The sequence below is a fragment of the Chelonia mydas genome, chromosome 3 (genome assembly GCF_015237465.2).
Source record: "Chelonia mydas isolate rCheMyd1 chromosome 3, rCheMyd1.pri.v2, whole genome shotgun sequence".
Lineage (NCBI taxonomy): Eukaryota > Metazoa > Chordata > Testudines > Cheloniidae > Chelonia > Chelonia mydas.
The window spans coordinates 15,266,166-15,293,498 of record NC_057851.1 but is presented as its reverse complement, the minus strand read 5'-3'; the positions used below and the strand labels follow the sequence as shown (position 1 = coordinate 15,293,498).

General features: G+C 41.7%; 1 protein-coding gene across 2 annotated transcripts in view; it reads right to left on the bottom strand.

Moving 5' to 3' along the window:
- Window positions 1-211: 211 nt before the first annotated feature.
- Window positions 212-27,333, bottom strand: part of LOC102940628 (CD2 associated protein) — a 150,478-nt gene continuing 123,356 nt past the window's right edge. Inside the window, exons 13-18 of one of the 2 annotated variants that reach the window (XM_037893947.2) lie at window positions 24,931-25,073; window positions 12,807-12,919; window positions 10,660-10,749; window positions 5,148-5,335; window positions 4,454-4,517; window positions 212-2,761 (exon numbers count right to left, since the gene is read on the bottom strand). In XM_037893947.2, coding sequence (XP_037749875.1) covers window positions 2,720-2,761; window positions 4,454-4,517; window positions 5,148-5,335; window positions 10,660-10,749; window positions 12,807-12,919; window positions 24,931-25,073 — 640 coding nt within the window. In that variant the 3' untranslated portion in view covers window positions 212-2,719. Of the gene's footprint in view, window positions 2,762-4,453; window positions 4,518-5,147; window positions 5,336-10,659; window positions 10,750-12,806; window positions 12,920-18,454; window positions 18,529-24,930; window positions 25,074-27,333 lie in introns of those variants that run through there. The other variant, XR_006289334.1, reaches the window with a different exon arrangement.

Genomic DNA, 27,333 nt, shown 5'->3' with positions numbered 1-27,333 from the left:
AAGGAGTACTGCAGAAAGGGATCTGGAGTCATAGTGTATCACAAGCTAAATGTGAATCAACATATTCGTGAATCAACACTGTTGCAAACAGAAGGATTCAGAAGGTAATTTCCTTATTTGAGGTCTCTTTTCCAAGCTTGTATTGTAATAAATTTAAGATAAAATTCAAAACTTCCTTGAATAACAACAACAAAAAAGCAAACATACCAACCATGGTTCGGGTTTTTTTTATTTGCTGGAGTTTTGATAGCATGCATGGTTTTTTACAGCACCTGTAAACAAGTCAGTGAAGCATTATGCTTTAAGGAACTTGTATTTTGTGGAATGTCTGTATAAACATTACCCTTCCCACCTCCATGGTATTACACAATACTAATCATAGATAAGACAGACATGTATCAGGTCGACTTCTTTATGGCTAAAAATACTCATAGCAGCGACTTTTAAAAAGATGATTTTTATTAAATCAAGTCATTGCACTTGCTCATTTATTGCTACAGCGAAAAAGGCCATTAACTTATTATAACACCTTTCAATTTTTGATTTAACTGATTGTCTTGTTCTGCTCGTCTGCTACAAGCTTAAGTGCAGACATGATACTCATCAGAGCAACCTATCATAGGACTTGTTTTACGCTCTGGTCACAGTGAAGAGCTTGTAAAATAGAGCATCTTCTATTTCATTAGGCTCATTTCTTGCTTTGCATCATCAAACTTAGGTAAAGAGGTACAAGAGTTCTAAATGCAAGGTTTAGTGTCTGACAGAAGCACAACTGCTACCCATTATTCCTGGATATAAAGTTCTGGCTCAAGTCTTCATTTGTGATGCGTCAAGGCAATTAAAAGTTACTATTGAACCAGGTTGTTAGCAATATTTCTCAGAAATATAACCTAAAACTTGTATAATATATTTACTATTCAGATTTCATGAAAAATGTAATCAGCAACTGCAGACAAACATCATGCAATTCACTCTTTAGATGTTTGCCACTTATTGTGCACCAAGTACGGAAGAGTGTTCTCATGATTTATTAAAAACTTTCGCTTTACTTCATGAATCTATATTACTACCCCTACTGTACTCTCATGAAGAGAAATCTAAATGGTGTTTTACAAGCCAAGATTATTTATTGGTGAGCTTGTCAAACTAGGGGGCATGCTATATTCCGCTAGGTCAATCAGAGATGAGGAGGTTGCTGCTTAATTGAAGCAATGCGTTTTAATTAGGGTTTCTATTTAAAAAGCTGGAAATACTGTAGATTTCTATCAACTGTGGCTAGCATTAATAAAATATGAATTAAGGGGGAGGAAGAGAGCGGGGAATAGTTTTTCCAATATTTATTACTTGGATGTTTGCACTGCTCCCAGGGGGGTTAGGTACAATGTGACCTGCAAGTTTTCAACTTTTTTCCATGGGGAATACATGAAAGACATTGTGTCAAAGATCAGCACAATGATTCATCAGAAGCTGTTCCAGTCTATCGTGCGAAAATATATATTTCTTTAAAATGTGATTACATCTGGATTTATATAACATACTGAGAGCTTATGGTTTATGGCATAAGTAATACGCTTTAAAAAAAGTCTCAATATTTACATAAGAGCCCAAAGTGATTTGTTTGGAGCCATCCATGTCCGTTGGGTAATACTACCCAATTTTAAAGGCTGTATGAATGTGTATGTGTTTATGCACATGGCTGACTGAAGACACTGAAAGTTGCAATTCATATGAAGGAAGCTTTTAAAATGTTCTTTTTTAATACTACTATTACTGCAAAAAAGAAACTTAAACCACTGAAGACTGATGAGCTAGATTTAAATTCAGAAAAGCAAAAAAATCCAGAGTTAAGGCTGATTTTGCATGTCGTATGTGCTACGATACCTAGGCACAACTGGTTGAGTTTATGATGGATTTAGCCTTAACTCTGGATTTATTTTTCCTTTTTTTGTGGTTTTAAGAATTAACTTTGTCCTCCTATAGTTTTATGGTTCAATCATAAATCCCTTTTATGAATCCTATAGTGCAAGTGACAAAATGTTTTCTGTTTAAGAAACTATTTTGGTTAGATCACTAATTACTACTATACATAGGTGATTAATCTGCCACATAGCATCACCAAATTCTTGTCTCATCACCCAAATTATAAAACAGCATATTGCGAATACTCTCACTGCAGACAGGCACAACAGTGTAATCCTGGGAAAGAATGCTAAAATTAAAAAATAATATACAAATATCAAATATTCCCTTGTGTGTCTAGGAAAAGCAGACTACAATTACTATTAGGATACTTCGTCCCTCCCAATTGACTATTTTACAGATTACTTGTAAAGATATATCACCCTATTTATAGTATAGATCTCTTTAAAAATTACACTACAAGTATTCAATAAAAATCTATTAAGAACTCCCTCTTCTTTTTATACAGATTCAGTAGTATTTTCAAGCAAACCGGAAAATAAAGGTCTGCAATTCCAGCACAGTAAGAAATAAGGCCTCTTTTATATTGGCAAAAAAAATTACATCATTTTTTTTCTCTTATCTCTCTGAATACAAGACTATATTCCTCTTTACTCTTTCTACCCCGTTCCGCCCCCATCTAAGCCCATGGAACACCAGCTTTCATTCTACTGAAGTAAAAAAAAAAAAAAAAGTCAGTTCTATTTGTATGATATGTCTGAATTCCTGGCAAGTTAAGGACACTGAGTTTATGACCGACTCATGTAGACATGACTGCTTTCTTCAGCTTTTCTATTTCAGCCTGGAAAAGAAAGACATTGTGAGAATAATGAACTACCCAATATTTCAGTAATCAGTATCTTTAATTTACATTTTTACCAAAATCTGAATCTTTACATCAATTTTTCTTTGCAAATTCATGCTAAGCAACTTTCATTATTAAAAATGCACACATTTAACAATTTAACACTAACATACAACTAAGTACCATGGCTTACGAGATTCATTTTAAAATACATATTGTCTATTTGTATGGTAAATTTTATTGAGGAAGTTGGTTCTGATTAAAGTGTTCCACAGAAGAAGTTTGTTTGGGTTGGTGCATCATCTCAGACTTTCTTCCTAAAGTGGATCATGTACAAAATTTCATACCAAGCCTACCATACTAAAGGATAATGTGAAATATATTTGTCTTAGTTACACCACTGCAAATCTGAAAGAACTCCACTGATTACAATGGAGGTACACTAGTAAAAATCTATCGTAACAGAACAGAATATGGTCCAAGGTCTTTTCAAATTTGTGAAATTGCACCTTTTGCTGAGTTGAAGGATACTTTCAAATAGGATCCCTTTTGTACCTGCCTAAATATAAGATTATGTATAAATGTTCACGTAGGATGAACCCATATCAACTATTCCATACATGCTGTATTCATAAGTGATATGTACTCAGAATTTCTCCCTGTAAAAGAGACTTTGCTTTTCCACACAGCTTGGAGAGAAAAAAAAACAGTCTTCAAAGCTCACTGTACTGTATATGTATCTACATGCCACTAAAACCTTATTATTCTGTTTGAGTTATTCTGACTTACTGGTCTCCAGAATATTTAAAAATTACAGTTGATTTATAACTTGAAATTTTGAGTTAAAAAAATCAGAAAATGTTGACAAAATTTTCATGAGTCTTGTCTCCACCCTCTCTCCCTTTCTTTTTTTTTTAAACCAGATCTATAAAAAGCTGACTTCTCCCTACATTCAGTTCTCATATCCATGATTTAACACACTGCTTAAAAGATGTTTCATGGCAGGATAACTGAAGCCTCTTAAAACAGCTTACTTGAGAAGCTCTAGGACAACAACAAGGAGTTCTTGTGGCACCTTAGAGACTAATGAATTTATTTGGGCATAAGCTTTCGAGGGCTAAAACCCACTTCATCAGATGCATGGAGTGGAACATACAATAAGGAGGTATAAATACATGGCATATGAAAATATGGGAGCTGACTTACCAAGTGGGGGGATCATCTTTTCATATGCCGTGTATTTATACCTCCTTATTGTATGTTCCACTCCATGCATCTGATGAAGTGGGTTTTAGCCCACGTAAGCTTATGCCCAACTAAACTCGTTAGTCTCTAACATGCCACAAGGACTCCTCGTTGTTTTTGCTGATACAGACTAACACAGCTACCACTCTGAAACCTAGGACAAAGCAGGTTCACAATACACTGTGGATATTATTGAACTCTACTCCAGACCTAAACACGTGGCTAACCTCTACTTTGCATTTGGAAAATGGGGTTTTTCCAGCTTTGAGTCTTTCATGTATAAAATATAATTCTCCATACCCAACTTCTGCTTTACTAGGCAATCATTCAGATTCATACTAACAATACAGAGATCAAACAGGACTGTTAAAGGTTTTCATTAGCCCTCTGGTGTCAGAGTATTGTATACACATGACTGTACACTGTCCCCATAGTTAAAATTACCTCTAGGAGACTGCGCATCATCTTCTCTTCCTCCAAATCTTTTTTTAGTTTTTCCAGTTCTTTGCTATAAAATTATAAACAAAATTAAAATACAATTGCAACTGAAAATAAAAAAAACCCATGGTCTTGTATCTTATGGTGTTGAGAACTGAAATTGTCAGAGATAGGGGAATTAATTCACATAACAGATTTTTGGTAACACTGTATCACATATATGCTACACATATTTAAGTATTCCTTAGGAATATTTTCCATGCAAGATTATTCTTATAAAATAATTTATGTAAAATACTGGGACAGGACAGACCCTTTAGAAGGACGGGCTTATTTACATACATCTTGAGCTGAATTTTGAAAGTGCATTTCTGACTGTTACCTCTTTGTTACAAGAATTTTTATTTTTGCTTGAAGAGTAACCATTTTATGGAATGTTGGTAACTGATAAAAAAGTAGAAAAACACAAAAGGAAAAGGAGGAGGTAGAATGCAACCTCAGCAATATTTCTCAACAAAAATTAGTATTTATTCATTATATAAACCTGTTGGGTGAACTTCTAAAGCAAGGTGCCTAATGCAGTCCAAGAATGATCAATATGGAAAGCTTACTTTTGAAAAGAAAATTTCAAGTATATAATATTTAGAACAGAAGTTGTTAAAAATATTCAATTGAGGGGTAAGAGAAATTAAATATTTACCTATGATCTTTTCTCAGTGCTTCTACAATACTCAACAACTCATTAATCTGAATCCTGAGATCGTTCACAGAATTTTTTTCCCCGTCATCTGTTTGGTCTTTAACTTTGATTTCTCCAGGAGCAGAACTGAGTATAACAGAATTTGGTCTTGGAGATGAAGATAGAGGTGTTGATGTGAACACAGGTGGCTGAAAGAAATCAATAAAAAGGTAACAATGAATTCACTATAAATTGGGGGAACACACACCACACAAATTGTGCGTGTTTTTTTTCCCAGTATTGTTTCAACCCAATGTATTAAGTTATAAAAATGGTACACAACTATCCAACTTGTAACACTGATTTTTGTAGTGTGTACAGTAATTTATGTACTTTGGGCTTTTAAGTCTTTTACAGAAGACATGACAGGAAGCACACTCCATTTGACAAGGCAGTACATATTTGTGCCAGATAATGTTCTGACAGTAATGGATGGATAAGACCAATGAGCCTGTCTGGCATGTCTCCCATAAGCTGGAACTACCACCTTGAGAAAAAGACAGTTACCTTTTCCGTAACTGGTATTTTTTGAGATATGCTGCTCATGTCCAGTCCATATTAGGTGTGCGTTCTCGCTACATGCACCGGCGCAGGAAGTTTTTCCCTCAGCAGTACCCGTAGGGGACCGGCTCTGGTGCCCTCTGGAGTTGAGCCAGCATAGCGCAGTATAAGTAGCGCCGCTGGCTCCCCCCACCCTCAGTTCCTTTTTGCTGGAAACTCCGGCAGATTGCAACACAGCTCTGCCAAACACAGTGTCGTCTCTGGCCTGCTGAGTGATGCCATAATGAGCGGTAAACGTGTGAACAGAGGAAAATGTTGCGGCTCTACAGATGTCCTGGCTAGGGATGTGCGCCAGGAAGGCCACCAAAGACGCCTGTGCTCTCACTGAGTAGGCTCTGACAATTGGTGGTGGTGGAACCCCCGCCAGGTCGTAACAGGTCCTTCGAACTTGGCCATGGCTTGCCACATATTGAAGTCATATTGGTCAAGGAGGGCTTGATGGTTGGCCACTCTTAGCTGAAAGCTGGATGATGAATAAACCTTTTGCCTGAAAAGATCCAGCCTCCTTGAGGGGGAGGGATAGCTCAGTGGTTTGAGTATTGGCCTGCTAAACCCAGGGTTGTGAGTTCAATCCTTGCAGGTGCCATTTAGGGATCTGGGGTAAAATTGGGGATTGGTCCTGCTTTGAACAAGGGGTTGGACTAGATGACCTCCTGAGGTCCCTTCCAACCCTGATATTCTATGATTTTCAGTATATATACATATTTTTGGGGGTGGCCCGAGTTGTTCCTGCCTCTCCATATGGTTAACCACCTCGACCACAAGGGACTTGGGGGCTGGGTGGGAGTATAAGTACTCTTGGCCTTTGGTTGGTACAAAGTACTTGCGTTTGACCCTTTTAGAGAAAGGGGTCAGGGAAGAGGGAGTCTGCCACAGGACATTAGTGATCTTAGAAACCTCTTCATGAAGGGATAGAGCCACCCTGGCAGGAGCCAAGGATGTCAAACAGAGTCCAAGGGCTCTTCCAATTTCTCTGCCTAAAGCCCCAGGTTAGAAGCGACCCTCTTCAAAAGTTCCTGGTGCACCTTGGCATCATCCTCAGGAACTGGGTGAGGGGGACCCGTGATGTCCTCATCATTGTCAGACGAGGCCGATGCAGGTGCCACGGGAACCTCCACGTCCATTGGTGGTCCAGCAGCTTGCTCCCCTGGGTCCTCCTGGACCTGCAGGGTCTTGCCCCCCCAAAGTCTCCAGCACCAGAAGGGGACGGGATATCAAGGCTGCTGGCCTCTCCGAGGCTCCTGACACTGATTGGGCAGCCTGGGTGAACCCCCAAGGGTTCAACGGGTACCATTGCGCCAGCCACTGTGCTTGGGGCCATGGAACAGATTTTGGCTCTGATAACATAGTCGGCACCGTTGGTACTGGGACTTGTCTCGCAGTCAGGGAACCCCGCTCCAAGCTGGAGCTACCAGTGGAGCAGTCAGTCCCGGGTGACCAGAATCGGGTTGAGAGGTGGCTCTTGTCCGACTGGTGCCAGTCGTTGCGTCCCGAAGCCGAGCTGTCCGAGCAGGACGGTCTTGATCAGGCTCTCAGGGACTGATGGCATTCGGTGGATCTGCACTGAATACCCGGCGATCCATGCCTCACACTACTAGACCGGTACCGGGATGTTGAATGGGACCAGGAGCTCCGATGAGCCCGTTGCAAGGGAGGATTGTCTTGAGTAGGGCAATCTTCATTTTGGAGATGGGTGATGACAGCCCACCATTCAGCGGACTCTGGTGCCTGATTGGTACCGGACCCTTGAAGATGGTCGGGCCCGTCCTGGAGTTCTGCTGGGTGGCGCATGCTTCAGAGGGTCTGCGCCAATCTACCGGCAAGGTACACCTCAAGTCCCTCAATCGGTGCTGCCGGTGAGGGGACCAAAGAGGGCTCCGCTGAGCATGCATCTCCAGTCCTGAGGCACGACGGCTGTAGGTGGGCGAACGCTGGTGGGACGTCCCTCTCGATGGGGAATGATACCGCTGAGGCGGGGACACACGCATAGGTCCCTACGTGGGTTTTCTCCGTGACCAGGGTACCGCAGGAGCTGGTGAGGGCAGCACCAGGATCTCCTGAGCTGCTTGAAGGGTTTTGGGTGTTGACGGCACCTGCAGCTGGCCAGGGCCTGCTCCGGTATCTGGAGTGGCAGGCAAGGCATGGGATGAGCTTCACTGCTTGACTTGAGTTGGGGCCTGACTTCCCAATGGGGCTGTTCAGCTGTCTGACATGGGTCTTGGCTCGCTCCCTGCCCTCTCCTTTGCCTTGCGGGAGGTAGAAGATCTCCTCACAATCTTTTTTGACTTCTTGACCGGAGCCATGGAGGGAGACTGGTGCCGGCTTGTGGATGGCGCCAGGGGAGCACTGAGGAGTCGGGCCACTGCTCCGGTGCCAGAGTGAGTGTCGACTCCATTAGGATATCGCGTTCCTTCTTCGTCCTAGGTTTAAAGGACTTGCAGATACGGCACTTGTCACTTATGTGCCCCTTGCCTACGCACCTTAGGCAGCTGGCATGTGGATTGCTGATGGGCATAGGCCATTTGCAGCGAGCGCATGGCTTAAAGCCTGGGGACCGGGGCATATCCCGACCCCCGGCTTGGTGACATTCGGAACTAACGAAAAGTTTGAGACTACTACTATGGATAACTAAGAAAACTACTAACTGTGTATAACTATTTTACAGATTTCAGAGTTTGCAAGAACAGAGAAAGAATCAATGCTAGCCAAGGCAGCAGATGTTCCAGCACCGTCACTGGCGGCAAGAAGGAACTGAGGGTGGGGGGAGCCAGCAGCATCCATTATACCACACCATGCGGGCGCCACTCCAGAGGGCACCAGAGCCAGTCCCCTACAGATACTGCTGAGGGAAAAAATTCTGGCACCAGTGCATGTGGTGAGAACACACACATCTAATATGGAATGGACATGAGCAAGCACTTGAAGAACTGAAGTGACTCCAAAATCCTCCTTAGGAAAGATCTTGTGTGAGGAGGGGGAATATTTTTAGCTCTGATCTCACACAATTGTCTGGCTCCTAAACACTGACAGTAGCTGCGCCCAATTCCCCACAAGAGAACTCTTGAAAGGCATAGCAGAATACCAAAGTGGGAAAGCACCACAGGGAACCAGCAAGCTCTCAGGCCCTCATACATCGGTGCACCATGCTCTGGATAATTATCTTGTGCTGGACACACCCTGAGTTAGCCAACCAATAAGTATGGTCCCTAACCAGGCAGGGCAAAGCCAACCAGAGGCCCTTTTTTGATAGAGGGGATGGTCCAGAGCACATGCTGCATGTGACAAAGTTCCTCCTCTACCTTGGTGGGTCTTGCGCTTATTGGTGGATTTGCTCGCCTTGGAGCTTCACGGCAGCCCTCAGCTTGGCCGTTTTTCTGAATTCACAGTCCAGGTCGACGACTCCTGTGTCTGACCAGGAGTTGGGAGGATTTGGGGGGAACCCGGGCCTGGGCCCGCCCTCTACTCCGGGTTCTAGCCCAGGGCCCTGTGGAATATAGCTGTCTAGAGTGCCTCCTGGAACAGCTGTGCGACAGCTACAGTCCCTGGGCTACTTCCCCATGGCCTCCTCCCAACACCTTCTTTATCCTCACCATAGGACCTTCCTCCTGGTGTCTGATAATGCTTGTACTCCTCAGTCCTACAACAGTCTGCGTTCTCACTCTCAGCTCCTTGCGCCTCTTGCTCCCAGCTCCTTACACGCGCACCACAAACTGAAGTGAGCGCCTTTTTAAACCCAGGTGCCCTGATTAGCCTGCCTTAATTGATTCTAGCAGCTTCTTGATTGGCTGCAGGTCTTCTAATCAGCCTGTCTGTCTTAATTGTCTCCAGAAGGTTCCTGATTGTTCTGGAACCTTCCCTGTTACCTTACCCAGGGAAAAGGGACCTACTTAACCTGGGGCTAATATATCTGCCTTCTATTACTCTCCTGTAGCCATCTGGCCCAACCCTGTCACATGGGCAAGAGAGACCCATTATTTAAGGTGCTATGCCAAGTCTGGACTGCCACCGCTTCATGTAGGGTACCATTTTCTAAATGCTCCTGCTGCCTTGAGGAACTAATTCAATTATCAGAGCTCCCTCTCACCACGCAAGGATTACTTAGACTATGTTCTTTGGGGAAGCAATCATCTTGTTGTTCTCTGTTTGTACAACACCTGGGGTCCACGACTGGGCTCACAGGCACTACCACAATACAAATATAGTAATAATGAGAAAGACTGGGGAGCTGAGGCAGGCACAGTAGGAGAACAATGCACCAGAACCTTAGTAACTGAGGCAGTTTTACCCAAGAGGAGCAGCCCATTTGAGATTAGGAGCCCTCCTTTGCAGAAAGCACTTTTCGTAATGTTGTCCCAGAGGAGAAGTGGGGCTCTGCTAGGAATCATAGAAGTTGTCCCTGGAGTGAGGGGAGGGGTTCACCCCCCTCTTCACATTGGGTTGCCCACTCTAAACACGCTCCACACCTTTCTGTAACTGCTTGTTGGCAATCCCTGCCTCCTGCCATCAGATTTACTTTGGAAGTAAAATTCACAGAAGTTTTTACCAACTATCTGGAAAATCCAGGATGACACCAGCTCTCTCATCTTTCAAGAGCTGCAATGTAATGGGGATTCCTAAAGTCAGTCATTAAGCAAACTTCCATGGTTGTGACTGAGGAGAAGCTATGCCATTCTGCATGCCTTTTCTGCTCAAACCTGCATTTCTTTATCCAGGAGCGAGGTGGCAGAGCAGACATCCAACCTACTCTTAGAACTAGAAGCGTAGTTCTGTGTTACCCAGTATAAAGCTTGTCATTCCTGTATCAATGCAGTTTTGTATTTAGCTCATATAGAGCACTTGTGTTTGCAGCTATCTGCAATCTGTATAGCTGCTAGTAGTTCGATATGCGTATCTGATCATTTCAGCTTCGTACCTTTTTAACTTCAGATGACTTTGGTTTGGCACTTTCTTCCTCCTCTTTATGCACCTTCAAAATTTTTTCTGTAGTCTCATTTTGAGTTGGCTGGTAAATAAAAACATGCATATTATATAGAATGTGTGCAGAATAGATAAAACAGTAACTTACAAAATTACTAAGTGGGATAGAGTAAAACAGGGCTGTCAATAGGTGGACCCCAGGCTAAATCCGGACTGCCAGACGCTTTTGAATGGACCTCGAAATCTTTGTATTTACTTATTACCGCCATTGTTATTTTTTATTATTATTTTCTCTGGACACTGGACCTTGACTTTATCTTGATAAAAAATAATTGACTACCCCTGGAGTAAAGTAAGGACAGTAACTGAAGCGTATTGTCAGAAATATCACTGACTATCTTAACTTGATTTCTAAAATATTGTTAACCTCTTCTGTCTTTCACACTCTTTCCCCTCCCTGCCCCCGAATGTTTATTAAATTAGCTGTCAGCTCTTTGGGGTAGGAACTATGTACATTTCTGCAATGCTTAGCAAAATGAGACCTTTGGACACAACCACAATACAAACACGTTAAAAAGAGTTATAACAGACTGAGGACTTGGACAATTGGACACCTCAAGAGGAAAAAAAGGTCTAGACCCCACCCAAATAAACAGTTAAACCAACGGATAGTGTGCTATCTTATTTTGCTATAAGAATATAATGGGTAATGATCTTTTATGAAAGCCTGTAATGTGATGAACTTAAGTCATTACAAGATATGCATACAGGTTATAGTTACGAAAGTATGTGATTGTACATATAAAAACTAATTTTAACTGTGGTGCCACTTCAGTATCACCTCACAACAGGACAGTGAAGCAATCAGGCAGGCTGAGACTACCTCTCCACCCATGTGAGACTGTCTTCAAGCATATAGCCATTGTCCAAGTCCAGGAAAAAAACAATGAGGAACCATCAATGCAAAATGGGAACAGCGTGAAACTGAAAAGAAAACCAGAGTCTTTGAAAAATGAAGAGCATCCAGAACTTGGGGACAGTCTCAAGGTGGGGGCTGTCCATGGACGCTGGAACCCTCCTATAGCTAGGGGATATAGTAAGAAGCTGTTTTAAGGCAAAAGGTAACTCTTATTAGAAGAGAGATTTTTTAACTAATATGAAAGTGTAAAGCCTGAAGCTGCATCTTTAGGTTTATTTTCTGTGTGCTTTCCCTTATTTCATCTTTAAGTCTGTGCTTTTTCTATTAAACAAACTTTTTATTTTTATCCAAACAGTTTTAGTGCAAACTGTATGGAGAGTGTGTGTGCCAAACTGCATTTATGGGAGTGGGGAGGGTGCTGATTTCACACCTTCGGGGGTGAGGAGCCAGAGGGGGACAATCTGAGTGTCTGGTAATTAAGAACTCTGGGAGACCTGGGATTGGAAGTGCTGTTGATGTTACCCTGCAAAATAACTAAACTAGCGAGAACCAGGGTGAGACCTTGTACTTGTGGGCAGGATACTGGTGTCAGGCAATTGAACCACAGCTGCACAGCATAAAAGACCCCAAAGTTACATGACATGTGGTAACAGAACCCATTTCTGGTCTGTGTGGACCCCACAATGTCACATGACTCCATTACAGTTCAATTGACATAGCTGCATAAAGATAAACAAATAGAATATTTAATTTATCTCCAAGATTTACTTCTCCTGGCATTTGATATCTTGTATGTCTGAACAGTAATCTACACTAAACTGTGAATTCCCTGGGCAGGGATTATGGGTTCTTACTCTTGTAAAACAGAGGACACTGCTGGAGTTGAAATATAAAAACTCCACAATGAGAAATTTCTTTTATTGATGCTACTGTACCACTATTTGAGTAGCCAGGGAAATAGGAAACAATGTCAAAACCCAATAGAATAGATAAAAAAAAAAAAAAAAAAGATTTTCTTAACTGCAGTCGTGATGCTGCTATATTCAGTTACACTCATTTTCATCTTTACTTTTCCATTTGTGGATACATGTTCCTATCAATACTCTCTTAGGCATTTGCTAATGAAATGACTTCCCTGGAGTGATGTTGTCCAATAAAATTCTCTCTTGTGGGAAGCAGATATCCTAAATTTATCTTCAGAATAATACAGTCAGTGTACTCACAGAATGATTGCCGTTGAACCGAGTAGGCAGCCTCCTGCCAGGCATCTTCGGTCTGCTTGCAGTAGGATGTGACAGTTTATCTGAGGTAGCTATTACATCAAAACTTAAAAGATCTAGAAGAAGGTGAGAACACAGACCCCCTTTAAGTTCAGAAGGTTCTCAGGAAGTAGAAACAATTTTTTTTTAAATCATTATGGAGACAAGACAACAGTACATTCAAAAGACTTTCAGCACACTATGCTCTCAGGATATGCAAGAAATAACTGTCATACACTTTTCGTAAGTCTGGAAAACAACATTTTCATTAAAGAAACTAGAGAGAATTGGCATCTTTAAGTTAATAAAACAGTTAAAAAACAAGGAATTCAAATTCATATTCCCACCAGAACAAGAGAGGCTCAAGAGAGAAGGTGGCATGAAGCAGATTTCAAACTCAAATGTTGAGGAAAATTCGTAGTTTCTCACAATATATTTTTGAAGGAAACTCAGAATAGCACAATAGTTTTGAGCTATGTCAGTTTAGATCCATTTAAGAGTTTTACGGATAGTGTATTTTCCGATCTTAATACTCTTGAAATTAAGCATGTTAATCAAAATTTAAAGGAACCCTAACAGAAGAACCAATGTAGAATGTTTTAAGTTACTACTAAGGGTCTCAAGGGGCATGATAAAATAGGTGGCATACATTCACTCATGTTAAATCTGCTTAAATGTGTACATCAAGTTGTAAAAATGGCTCCTGTTAGCTCTCACCTACAATTCCAGCAGGCTTTATATGTACAATAAATAACCTGTCTACAGACAAGCTGCAAGCGTCTGAGAGCTTTGTAGTCCGAGAGCTTTTTAAATGTTTCATTTATTTTCACTTTCTGTTAGTTTCGACATCTTTTCATGTTAGGTGAGAATCTGCCTGTGCTTGTGACACTACATAAAGAACCTGGTAATTTAAGTATTGTTTCCCTGCATTCTCTGACTCCTCCTTGCTCCTTGAGATAAGCGTCAATTATTTACACCCCAGGGACACAAATACCCATTAGGACAAAACCACCATTTAACAGTATGAGTAAATGATTTTAGAGTGACAAAAAATTTAAGTAATTAAAGCTAGTTTACCCATTTTGTGGCTACAGCTTAATTAACCTCAGTGCCTCAGTTTACCCATTTGTAAAATAGTTAACAATACCTACCAATCTGAAAAGGGTGTAGTCGGACTTAAGTGTTTGTAAAGCACTTAAACGTCATTATCACAATATTATATGTCATGTATTATGAAAGTATTTTAATTTGTAAGATATCTGCATAATACATACTGACTTCCATTTTAGTTAAAATTTACCATCTGTTAACGTTTATCTCTACAGTCAAATCTTGATATGGACGTGAATGCAAGTCAACACACACTTAGTGTTATTGGTTCCGCATCATAAATCATAATGCATTTGGCAGAAGTTATATCGATCAGCAGCTATTATTTAACGTCATTCCCTATTTATTACATTATCCTTCCAGGTTTCCTCATCAATCTTAAAGCTCTAAGTAGCATAGAAATCACAGATGGAAAAGACGTATTGGGGTCATCTGGTCAGTCCTTCCATAGTACTTTAGTGTTTTATCCAGGAGAGTTTCATATGGCTCAAGTGATGGGGCTTTCATAGACTTGAGATCTCACTATTAGAAGTTCCATTATGTTTAGCTACACATCTTTGTATATCCTTAAGAAATTATGCTTCCTCCTTGGTGATTACACCTTTCAGCTATCTCAATATGCCTATCTTCCTTTTAGTTGTCGCTTAGCTAAACTGGACAAACTCTACTAAGGGATTTTTAAGGGCACCTATCACCCTTTGTAAATGTGTATTAATGCTGGCAACAGAAGGGAAAAGTAGATGTAAAGGGAACGGAGATGAGTGGAGAGAAATGGAAGGAGAAATTGGAGAGGTGAGGAAAGGACAGAGTAATGGGTATAAGAAGACCGATGCTGAGGGCAGTTTGAGAAGAAAAGGACGGCCACAAGATAAAAAAGGTCATTGTAATCAGGTACAACACAGTATACTATGTGTTAAATGTCCTGCAGTAGCTATCAAGGAGATACCCTCATATTCTTAATGGTCCACCTAATCTCAGAACAGAAACCTGTGTTAAAAAGTAAACCTGGGCCTCCATTAGTTATGTATTAAGAGTAATAATGAGGATGATAAAAGGAAAAAAAGACTAAAATATGGTATTTATATATTCTTCCTGTCTCAGGAAGGTTCCTTTCGCCTGTGGTAGCAGCAGGAAGCAGGAACCATGTAGCAGTAAGCTTAAAGAGGTGCACAAACTGAATTACTTCATGTATTGTAAAGGATGCCAGCCTGTCTCTCATGGTTGAGTCACATGCCAGGCGCTCAAGTTTTAAGAGACCCATATATCCAGAAAGAGCAATGTTTCATTAAGACTTGGGAAAAACAGAGTCCAAGGCTGCACCTGTTGCCTGTGGTACATTATGGAAGTACTGGGATGATTCGTAGAACTGTTTCTTTGCTTTAAGACTGCAAACTCTTTGGGACAGACTGTTACACCTCAGTAAAGTGCAAAGTGTAACAGTGCTATTGGAATACAAATAATAAAGGGAGCTCTCTATTCATTTCTTCCTTACATCTTTTCTTTCTTGTTGGCTTAATATTGGGAATAGAGTGTGATTACTTGATGCAAGTCTGTAGGAAAGGCTACAGGTATTGACAGCATCCCAGCTGAACTGATGAAATTCGGAGAAGAAATAGTAATAGATGTACTCACCAAGATCTGCAACAAGATCTGGCAAACTGGTGAGTGGCCCTCAACGTGGACACAGTCACTGGTCATCACTCTGCCAAAGAAAGGCAACCTGCAATTGTGTCAAAATTACCGGACTATAAGCTTAATTAGCCAACCTAGCAAAGTGATGTAAAAAGTCATATTGAAGCCACCAGCGGAGAATATCATCGCTGAAGAACAGGTTGACTTTCATACTGGAAGTACCATCACAGAACAGATTTTCAACCTTCTTGTTCTATGTGAGAAGTTTTTACACCATTAGCAGGACATCTACCACATCTTTATTGACTTCAAAAAGGCATTTGAAAGAGTATGGCATGAAACTCTTGGGCAACCATGAAGTAGTACAATGTTGGTTGTAAGCTTATTCTTACCATTAAACAACTGTATGCCAAGGCCAGCAGTGCAGTTCTCATCAATGGCACAATAGGAGGGTGGTTTTGCACCACTGCTGGAGTCCAGAAAGGCTGCCTTCTTTCGCCCACACTGTTCAACATCTACTTGGCACGCATAACGACTGATGCCCTAGAAGATCACATATGCACAGTCAGCATTAGGGGGCGAACCATCTCAAATCTTCGGTTCGCTGATGACACTGTCAGCCTAGCAGGCAGTGAAGATGAACTTGCCAACCTTGTGAAACAATTGGCTGAAACCTCCGCAAAATACGGCATGGAAATTAGTGCAGAGAAAACCAAGCTGATGACAAACAAACATGATGGGATCAGCTCACATATCACTGTCAGTGGACAAGAGCTGGAGACTGTGAAACAGTTCAAGTATTTGTGGGCAATCACTGATGAAGGATCCAAAGCAGAAATTCTGGCAAGAACTGTGCAAACAGCAGCAGTGGCAAAGCTGAAGCCAATCTGGAGGAATAAGAACATGTTCCTGGAATCCAAACAAACTGTCTCATGCATTGGTCATCTCCATTTTTCTGTATGCGTGTGAGACACGGACCCTTACGGCAGAACTTGAACAGAAAATACAGGTAGTAGAGATGAGATACTTCTGTAAAATCCTGGGCATCTCCTACTTTGACCACATCACTAATGAAGAGGTCCGCATCATCACCACGCAATGCGCTGGGTCATATGAACACCTCCTGATGACCGTGAAGAAGTGCAAGCTGAAGTGGTACGGCCATGTAACAAGATGTTCTGGAACATCCAAGATCCTCCTCCAAGGGACAGTACAGGGGAAGAGAAGAAGAGGTAGACAGAAGACGAGATGGACTGACAACACAGAAGAGTTGACAGGAATGAACTTCGTGGATACTCAAGCACTGACACACAATCGTCAGAGGTGGAGACAATTGGATGATTGTTCATCAGTGATGATGCCCCAATGACCAATGAGGTTATGGGAGTGATGATGATGATGATGACGACGATGACGACTTGATGGAAGAGGTTTCATTTACCTTTGTATATTATCATCTATAATGGGTGAATCCTGAGCCCAATGGAAGCGAACAGGAGTTTGATGGGCCGCAAGACAGCCAAAATTTCACCTATTCTGTATCAATTTTAATTGTAAATGAATTGTTCACTTATTTATCAAGGACCTTTTTCCAGTTACTATGTGGGTTTTTAAGACTTCATCTACCAAAATGAATACTATAGTGCTAAAAAAGAGCTCTAATTTTCATACATCTGCCGGATCAAAGAAAAGTTGAAGGCTGAGACATATTGCCAAAGAGACGAGAAGGTTCAATTAACCTCAGGTGGTTGTGATAGAGAAAGCAGCCTATTGAGATCACCTACCACCACCTAAATCTGGAGCTGTACATTATAGCAGGGTCATGAAAAAGCATATAATACAACAGAAAAAGATTCAGCCAGTCAAAAAAGGATAGTCAACAATGTATGTGGCAGTAGTTGGTGAATTTTGGTAGTGAAAGTGTCCAGTGGTCTGGCATATACTATTTTCGTTTGTCTGAAGAACTACAGGGCACAACAAAAAAATGAGACGTGAATGAAGAAGTGAATTAATCCCCTGAAGTTGCCAGGGTTTAGCAGCTCAAAGTACTAGCTACACGGCAATTATGCTATATGAAACGAGGAAACCCAACATTCATACCATAGCAAGACAAGATAGACAGCTGTTTGCGCTGTCTTTCACCCTGTTAAGACTAAACTTCATCCCCACAAAAGATTAGAAGGCAATCATAATAAACCTCAGAATACTAAGACTTCAGCCATGCAAAAACCCATGAGTTTAAAGTTATTAACTATAATTAAGAATGGAGAAACAAATGGTACACTGCAAATCATTGTAAATGAAATCAGAAGATTTACATCTTATGGGAGGTAATTACACTCCATTTTAAAAACACAATATATTACAGTTTTATAGGACAAGAAGCCAACAGGGTAAATTATAAAGACTTGTTTCCAAGACTTAACATACAAGAATTAAAAAATAAAAAACAAAAAACCATCAGTGTGCATAGCAGACTTGAAAGTCAGATGATATTTTGTGTGTGCAAAGATGCAGTAAAGCCATCCACCCCAGCCGCATCAGAAATGTGATCAATATTTAATGTAATCCCATTACAAAAAACTATATTTGGGGCCTCACCTGACAGGTTAAATAATAGTGTGTAAATATTTGTACACTTTATGAAGTCCCATAATTTTTTTAAAATGCATTTAAAGGTAAATACTTATCTGCTAGCTAAGGAAAATCTGCATCCAAAACAACCAGAAAAGCATTTTAAAATAAAAACCAAATTTTAGTATATACAACTGCAAATGAAAATTAACTCTGAGCTGCTAAAAAGAAAAGGCTACGTGCATGTACTGGTATAACACACAGTGTTTGGATTTCCTTATATAATGTTATCTTACCAAAATGGAGAAGGGTAGGGTAATTTCCTGACACGTAAGAAGGGAAACATGGCAAACAGGATAGGAAACAAAATCTGGAAAGAAAAGTCAAGGAGAGGAATGTCTAGAAAAAAGATTCTGAACCAAAAAAAAAAAAAATATTTTACAAAGCAGGAAAAAGAAACATTTGTAGAAGGAACAGAATTGTTTCACATGTTCTGCATATTAGCATTGCCTATATTATTATATCTTCAGGTCTCAAACACACAGAATTACTTTGTTTTCAGTCTGTTACACTTTTGGTTTAACTCTCTAATCGAGAGGGGAAACTTTTACGGTCCTTTTCAAATGAATCATCAACAAGTGGTATTCAGAAGTCTTCACAAATATGATCACTGAAGTATTTATTGGTGATCTAACAGCAACAGGCATGATTTTCAGACGTGTTGAACAGCAGCGTACCATTGAGGCCAGTACCTCTGAAAAATCAGGCTCAACAAATATTGTTCATTTAAGTAATTAATCTGAGACCCTAAACTACCAGAAACAAGACTGACAGTTAAAATGGCTACAAACCAGTTAGACAGATACAAGGAACATTAGTGATTCTGATAAAACTTCATCCTCTGTGCATTCACTTCAGTGAACTCACACCAACAAGTTGGGATAACACACTAACTAGAAAAGCAAAGCTTGGGTCATCTGACCTCAAGACAGGACATCTCTTAGGGCTGTGAAGGCATGTATTGCATTTTCTATTTACCTTGACTCTTATAAGATTCAAAAAATAATCTTAAAATTGCCACAGACAACTGAAGTGTTTGACCTTACACAGCCCCAGGTTTTGTAGCATTAATAAGCCCTTCCGTAGCCGTGACGTACACACTGAAATTTCAGTGGTGTGGTTTTATAGGTTTCACTGGCATGAGTTGGGACGATTGCATTACACGCTGGTGGTAAAGCCATGAATGAGTTAGGCAGGTCATTCCAAACAACCATGGATAAAAGCTTTTTGCCACACTTGGCTACCATGCACTCTGCCTGTTACGCATGTTCCATAAAACCTATTTTATGGAGGTTTGAGAGAGTCTGGAAAATATTTATTGGGACTAATTTTCCTACTCCTGTCTATATAAAATCAAGTGTCTTAGTTAAATAGGAGTTCAAACATACTGGGCTATAAAAAAGTGCAGAGGTGACTCTTGCCTGTTGTGGGGTTTCAGAAAGGGGTATCCCCCCTCGGGTGAGAAAATTCTCTCTTCTCCTCTGAAATGTGCAAAGTTTGTGGCACTTTTTTTTTATGGCAGCTTTTTGAAGGTGCTGGTAAATTTACAGTGTTAGAGATATTCCCACAAGGTTCAGTCGGCAGAAAGCAGATGGTGCGGATCAAACCAAGATACCTATTAAATTTATCACATTGCTTTGCGATTTAGCATATGGCTAACACATCTACATATAAGATCTTTAAGGGAACATACCAAACTTTGAGTTAACCATATCTATTTATCTTGGGTAAAACTCACACGCCTTAAGGATCAGCGTATGCACATTTACAATATAAGATCCTGATCTTGCAACTGACTCCATGCAGGCGGTTGCCCTCAGTTCCCCCCAGGGAGGCAGTTGAAGGATTGGGGCCTACCTTCATTTCAGGCTGATACAATATCACTTTTGAATGCTTGTTTCATATGAGACACTGGTGATTTAGTACTACCTAGGAAAAGTCTTTTAAATTATGTTTTTACTCTATTCTTATTCAAAATAGGCAATTAAATTTAAAAAATCTTGTGCTTTGATTTCAATATGTAAGCACAAAATGCCTACACTCCAGCCTGTGGGTAGCCTTGCTAGATAATTAAGAATATCAAGATTAAATTAGCAACAGCAAACCAACAATCTCTTTGCAGTCCACAAAACCAGAATTTCTTCAGCTCCCACAAAACTAGTTGAGCCAAATAAAAATCCACAAATCCTTGCCCAAATCCCATCACCCATCCCATTTGGGTTTTATAGATCAGAATCAACTTCTTAAACTCCATCCAGAAACCAACAGGCAACCAACACAAATCCCGGAGCATTGGTGTCATGTGCTCACCACTTTCTGCCCCAGCTTCAGTATCCACATGCAGATCCCCACAGGGTGCACTGGAATTGCCTAAACTTCAAGCAACAGAAGCATGAAGGCCTGTAACACAGTCCAGGCCTAAGAGAAAGGGTTACAAGTTCCTTCCCACGTGGGAGGGAATAAAGCCATTCTGCTCAATTCTGTTATATAGCTGCCTAACAGCAAGGAGTCTAACAGAACTCCCAAAGTGAATGCTCAGCTGACACAAGAGGGGGGACACACCTTCAATCAATGGGTGACAATCTTTGCCACATTGTCCAATTGCTTCCCCAAACATAACAATATGACCTCTGTTTCCCCTGGCCTCAGCCTGCTCACTCTTATCAGAGCCCCATTCACTACCATTCACAGAGAAAGATAATTGCTCCCTATAGGTTGGATGAAAGGGAAGGACAGATTCAATGTCATCAGCATATTGAATGCATGTCAGTCTGTACCCAGTCTTCCCTGCAAGCTCAAATATGCACAAAAAATGACAAATGAAACCCCACATGACAGAAAGATGAAGGCACAAAGCCAGCCACCCTTAACTACACTCTTAGTTCTCTCTCAAAGGAAACATGCACCCACACTAAAGAATAAACATCCATGAAATAAAAAGGCATGTCCCATCATCATCAACCCTATCCTCAAATCACTAACATTCAACAGCCACTTTCTCCGATTTATTATCACTCCACTCTCTTCCTTAAAGCCCCAGAAAATACAGGAGCCTTGCAGTGCTCCCTGAAAGTCATCAAACGCCTGCCCTGATGTACCAGTAAGATGGGGAGTATATAGAAGATCTGTCATCAAGGGGATCCTACCACCAACTCCCTCTCTCTGAAATCAGGTTTCAAAGTAACAGCCGTGTTAGTCTGTATTCGCAAAAAGAAACAGGGTACTTGTGGCACCTTAGAGACTAACCAATTTATTTGAGCATAAGCTTTCGTGAGCTACAGCTCACTTCAGAAAGCTTATGCTCAAATAAATTGGTTAGTCTCTAAGGTGCCACAAGTACTCCGTTTCTTTTCTCTGAAATCAGCGTACTGTAAGCTTGAGTGCCTCTGCTGACCTACAAGGTCCTATGTCAAAACCTTATAGCCACAGTATATCTAATACTCAGCCAATGTCATCAGTGTACAGGACCTGACTGAGTGCAGTGAATTATTCTAGTCTCAGGGTGACAAAGGCAATGATAACTGTAGGGAAGGTCTACATCTGAACAAAAACAACACATTCTCCTCGCCGAAAGATGACAGAAAGACATGCTCTTGGCCACACATGCTACCTGACCATGTAGGAATAGCACAAGATCTAATACAACCCCCAAACAGGAAACCTGAGTAACAGATTTCTGACACACTTTTAAAGCAAAGGGGCTAGTATCTCAGCCATTTCACCTCCCAAACTACTAACATTAATTCCTTCTTGCCTGAAAAAAAGCTTTGTTCAGTTTACGCTTATGAAAGCCCCAATCTTCACCAGATACTGGTTAAGTCCCTTCACTGTCCCAATCCAAATAAAACTGGCACATCATCTATTTTCTATATGCACCACATTTAACAAAGAAAAAACTATTTTAGAAATAACTTGGAACATATTAAGCATTTTTGTGGGTACTACTTGCAATATTCTTAGGGTGTCTTATTATACACTAAGTTATACACTAAGAGCATGACTAACTAATATCACTAATCCACTAAATATTGGAACGATCTTTACTATACAAAAATCATGATTTCAAAGTTACATCTCAGACTCCATCAGGCACAGAAGCAAGTGCCGCACATCCTAACGGGAAACTGGAAACCTCCCCTTTCCAATGGAAAAAACTCCCATGGTTAGCCTGTAGAGCCATGAGAAAATGACCCTTACTCTTGTAGTCCAAAACTGAACATTCACCACTCCACATCTCAGTTCAGTGCAATTTGGATGGGAAGTTACACATTCTGGAAATGGAGTAATTATTTCTGTTCTGCATCTCTAAAAGGCATTCTGAGTAAAGGGTCGTGTCCAAGAGGGCACCCTGGGTTGAGACCATGTGGGTTTAATCAGTGATGAGCTGCCAAAATCTTAACCGGTTCCCTATAAAAAGTTCTGATTTAAGGGATGTGCCACAGAATGTATTTTTTGTACCAATAGGGTGACCATACGTTCGTATTTTCCCATATTTTGGTTCTTAAATCGCCGTCTGGACGGCGATTTAAGAACCAAAAAGCCTGACATGTCCGGGAAAATACGGATGTGTGTTAACCCTGCCTAAAGTTCTTTTTTAAAAAGATGGGCCTGAACTAGAAATGAGCTCCGTTTCACATGTGTGCGTCCCCCACCACTCCCTGGGGGTGAACTAGGGTGACCAGATGTCCTGATTTTATAGGGACAGTCCCAATTTTGGGGTCTTTTTCTTATATAGGCTCCTATTACCCCCCACCCCCGTCCTGATTTTTCACACTTGCTGTCTGGTCACCCTAGGATGTGCACATGTGTGGGTCCCCAGCTGCTCCCTGCCCCCCTCACTGAAGCAAGTATGCAGGGTTACTGCCCTGGGAACTGCAGGGCACCAGTGGACGTGGGGCCAGCTGCAGACAGGGGCGTGGGGCAGGGCTAGCTGGAGGTAGAGCAGGGGGTTGCGGGGCTGGCTGCAGGCAGGGCACAGGGTGTGGGGCTGGCTGGCTTCAGGCAGGGCTGCAGGGGGTGCGGCAGGGGTTGGCTGGAGACAGGGGTTGTGGGGCTGGCTAGCTTCGGGCAAGGGGGTGCGTGCTGCAGGGGTTGGCTGGAGACAGGGCAGGGGGTGCGGCAGAGGCTGGCTGCAGGCAGAGCAAGGGCTGACTGGAAGTAGGGGCTGGCTGCAGACAGGTCAGGGGGGTGTGGAGCTGGCTAGCTTCGGGCAGGGGGGTGCGGCAGGGGTTGGCTGGAGACAGGATAGGGGGGTGCAGCAGGGGCTGGCTTCGGGCAGGGGGGTGCGTGTGGCGGGGTTGGCTGGAGACAGAGCAGGGGATGCAGCAGAGACTGGCTGAGGGCAGGCGGTGCGGGGCTGGCTGGAGGCAGGGCAGGGCAGGCGGTGCGGGGCTGGCTGGAGGCAGGGTGGTGGGTTCTCACGGGGAGAGCGGCTCAGAGCAGCCCAAACAGCAGGACGCAGCCCAGGCCCAGCAGAGCAGCCAGGGACCCACCAGGCAGCAGCGGGAGCCCCAGGGCCAGGGGAGCAGCAGCAGCAACAGGGCTCGTGCCTAGGGCCAGGTGGCAGCCCATATGGCTCCCGCAGTGCAGCGCCCCCGGCGGCCGGAGGAGGAATTACATCACTTCCCGGCCGGAGCCCATCAAAGCCTCAGAGCCCCCTGCAGGAAAGTGGGTTAACAACCGGTTCTAAAACTGCTTGAAAATTTAATAACCGGTTCCCGTGAACCGGTTCCAGCTCACCACTGGGTTTAATACACTAGAAAATTTCACATTTAGAGGCCGGTGTTAAAAATTGCTATAAGTCAGATGTATGGAAGAATTGTGTGTTCTCAAAACTAGTCCCCCCCATGAAGGTTTGCACAAGATCACAAAAGTCACCATCCAGTTTAACAGAACAGGCAACCTTTGAATAGGAGGCACACGCAGGATTGAGATCACAGTGATTTTATTGACAAAGAAGGAATATATTAGTAGCAGTTATATGGGGAGAGCTTGCATAGCATCTGTCCAGAATGTTGCTGGTTCTGGGCAATACTTAAAGTTCTCATTAGACAGGGGTAGAATTGTAAGTCAGATGTCAGATTAAGATCAAGGTGCATCTAGCAAGAGTTAGTTCACTTTCATCAGCACCAAATACTGAAATTCACAAAATACAATCTCTCTTTCAAAATTGTAAAGCACTAATGAAGGAGTTAGCCACAAAAGTTGTCAACTAGACTCCACAAAACTATAAATGAATGTTATGAATATTAGTAAAAATATTTAAATAGGTTCATTAAGTTATTCTATGTGCAAAAACAGCAGGAAGGTGCACAGAAAATGACAGTGAGGAAAAAAAAGGAATCTTTTTATAAAGGTAAGGGAGGTCAGGCAATGACAAAAATATCCTTTTAATTGAAAAAAGAAAGCCATTATACAGGTATTCGTTTTTCTAGCTAACCCAATACAAAGTAAGGCGTTATCAGTTCTCTGCATATTAGCCTGATAAACACTATACATCATTTTTCCCAGTTACACAAAAGAACTATCAGCAGTAACTATTTAAAAAATTGTATACCCTACCTAACACATGTAACTGCTCTTGCACTAAATATTAACATGTGTATACTCCAATAAAAGAGTTTATTCTAATACCATGAGAGTATCCCAGTCCAAACAGGAAAGGCTCAGAAAAGCTCTCCAGTACAGTATTTTCATTTGTTTTTCATCTTACCTGGTTCTTTATAGCTCTTTACTGCAACTGAGTCTACCTCTACTGATTTTGGTCTAAGCGGTAAATGTTCAGAGTCTAACTTTGGTTTTATTAGTGGCTCAATTTCAGACTTCAGTCGAAGGGAAACTACTTCCCCATTAGATCTGTAAAGAAATAAACAGGGAGTCTGAATTTGAAACAGGTCATAATTCAAACGTATTAAGAGTTAAAAGCAGAGGGGAAAATGTCTGTTTCCTGTTCTTTAAGCATTTAGATTTAAAAATTTCACAGACTGGCTCTCACACCAAGACAGACAAATAAAATCAATGTTGTGCTATTCATAAACAGATTTACTTCTGTTAGGACTCTTATGGACAAAAATCTGCCCTCCAGATATGTGCAGGGCTTTCAGTAGGAGTTCCACATGCATACTTCAAAACATCATCTGGTAATATTTTATCACCGTTTAGGCACACTGTATGAACAAATCTAACCCTTTGCAAAAAAAATGCTATAGTGCAATGCAACAAAACAAAAGACAAGAAGGTTGAACACCACCTTCAACAATATCTCCACTTCAGAAACATTCACAGGTGAGGTATGAAGGGTCCATTGCCCTCAATTTTTTTTTTTTTATTAAAAACATTCTTAATGGACCATAATGGGTGGTTACATTTAGTTAAATATCCTGTATAGATGGCCCTTATTCTAGCATTGGATAGTCTCTCTACACCCTTTATTACTGTTCTAGCAGTGAAAGACTCCTAGATTTTCCTGCATCCTAGATCCAAAAGTAAACAGATGAGCCATTCCTTTGCCACTCTTAGCTGCATCTTGCAGCTGAAGGTAAAAGCTACTTTGCTTAGGAAGCTGTGTGAATTGAACAGTTCGACAGGTTAAATGTTGGTTACTAAGTTCCCTTTCCTCTAAAACGTGGCTCTATCCTCATTTCCCCATTTCTCTACATGGGGATTATTACTGCAGCAGGGTTGCCTTCTCTTCTCCCATCCACTCAGGATAGTGTCAAATATTGAGCAGCTGTGGACGTTTTCAGTCAAATATTGAGCAGCTGTGGATGTTTTCAGTCATAAGAACATTAAAATTCTCTGGCCACAATTTATTATTTGTCTATATCTATATCTCCCCTTTGGAATTCTGTTCCATAACATATTCCAATATGTTAACTGTTACCCAAACTGAAAAACATTTCTGTTGTATACTTCTCTACCTATAAAACAAGAAATCTTGAAGTGTGCTGAAATATGAAGTCAATACCTAGCCAAGAATGGGTGGCCCTCTGTAGATTAACAGTATAGAGCTGCACTCTTGGATTGCACATGCACCTGCTGCATGAAAGCCAGAGCGCCCAAAGGTGTAACCACTGGGAACCTGTACATGCAGTCTCACAGAATCAAACCTTCAGTGTGAGGTTATGTACAGAGCTGTGGCTTACACGTCTGTTAGTTTCTTCCAGCATTTAGAATCTACAGCACAGAAGTGTGGTGAATGGGGATCTACACTGACAATCTACTCAAAGAGCCAATTATTAAAACTGGCTAGTAATCTCTCTTCAAGATCTCCATTCTTGAGAGATTAACTGCTACTGTGAGGAGTCAGGTTTGAAGAGAACTAGTTGAACAATGATTATAGCACTGCTGTCCTGAACGGAGCATCAGCTCCCGTGGTGTGCAAAGAAAATGGCAATAGTACATGAATAATGCACAGTATGGCTAGATACCAAGAGAAGAGTGACCTGTCCCAGGCATCTTATGCCTTATCTATATTTACAGTAGTGTGTCGAGTACAGACACTACACAGGAGCTACTTGCCATAGTGAAAGCAGGCTGAGCTCACGCCTGTCACTGTGCTGTGTAACCACATGCAGCAGTGAAATGCTCCAACGAGCGGGGATGGAGACCAGTGGAAAAGACTCCAGCAGCTCCCCGCTGCCACAGCCTTTCACTGCAGCAGGAAAGGCTCTAGCAGGGAGGAAGCAACAGGAAGCTACAGGAGCCTTTCCACGCTGTCAGACTTTCCTGCTGCCTCTCCCTGCCAGAACCTTTTCCTGACACAGGGAAAGGCACTAGCCATGGAACACTACATTGATAAAAATAGCAGTGCAGACATGGGAGGCACTGCTTGGGCGTACAGACAGCTATGTAGGGTATATACCTTAGGGCACTTTACTTTCCTAAGCTGTGCCTCACTATCTACACTGCTATTTATACCCGTGCTAGCTGGGTGTGCAGTGTCTGTTCTCTGTGCATGCCACCATAAGTGTAGATGTATCTTCAGGAAAGATGCTGGAGACAGCCCATCTCCTGCAAGACTTAAAATTGTTCAAAAAAGATCACATGACTTTTTGGTTTGGTTATAATGGGACACACTCTCCTTACACTGAAAAAAGAGCTGATTGTTTTTTAT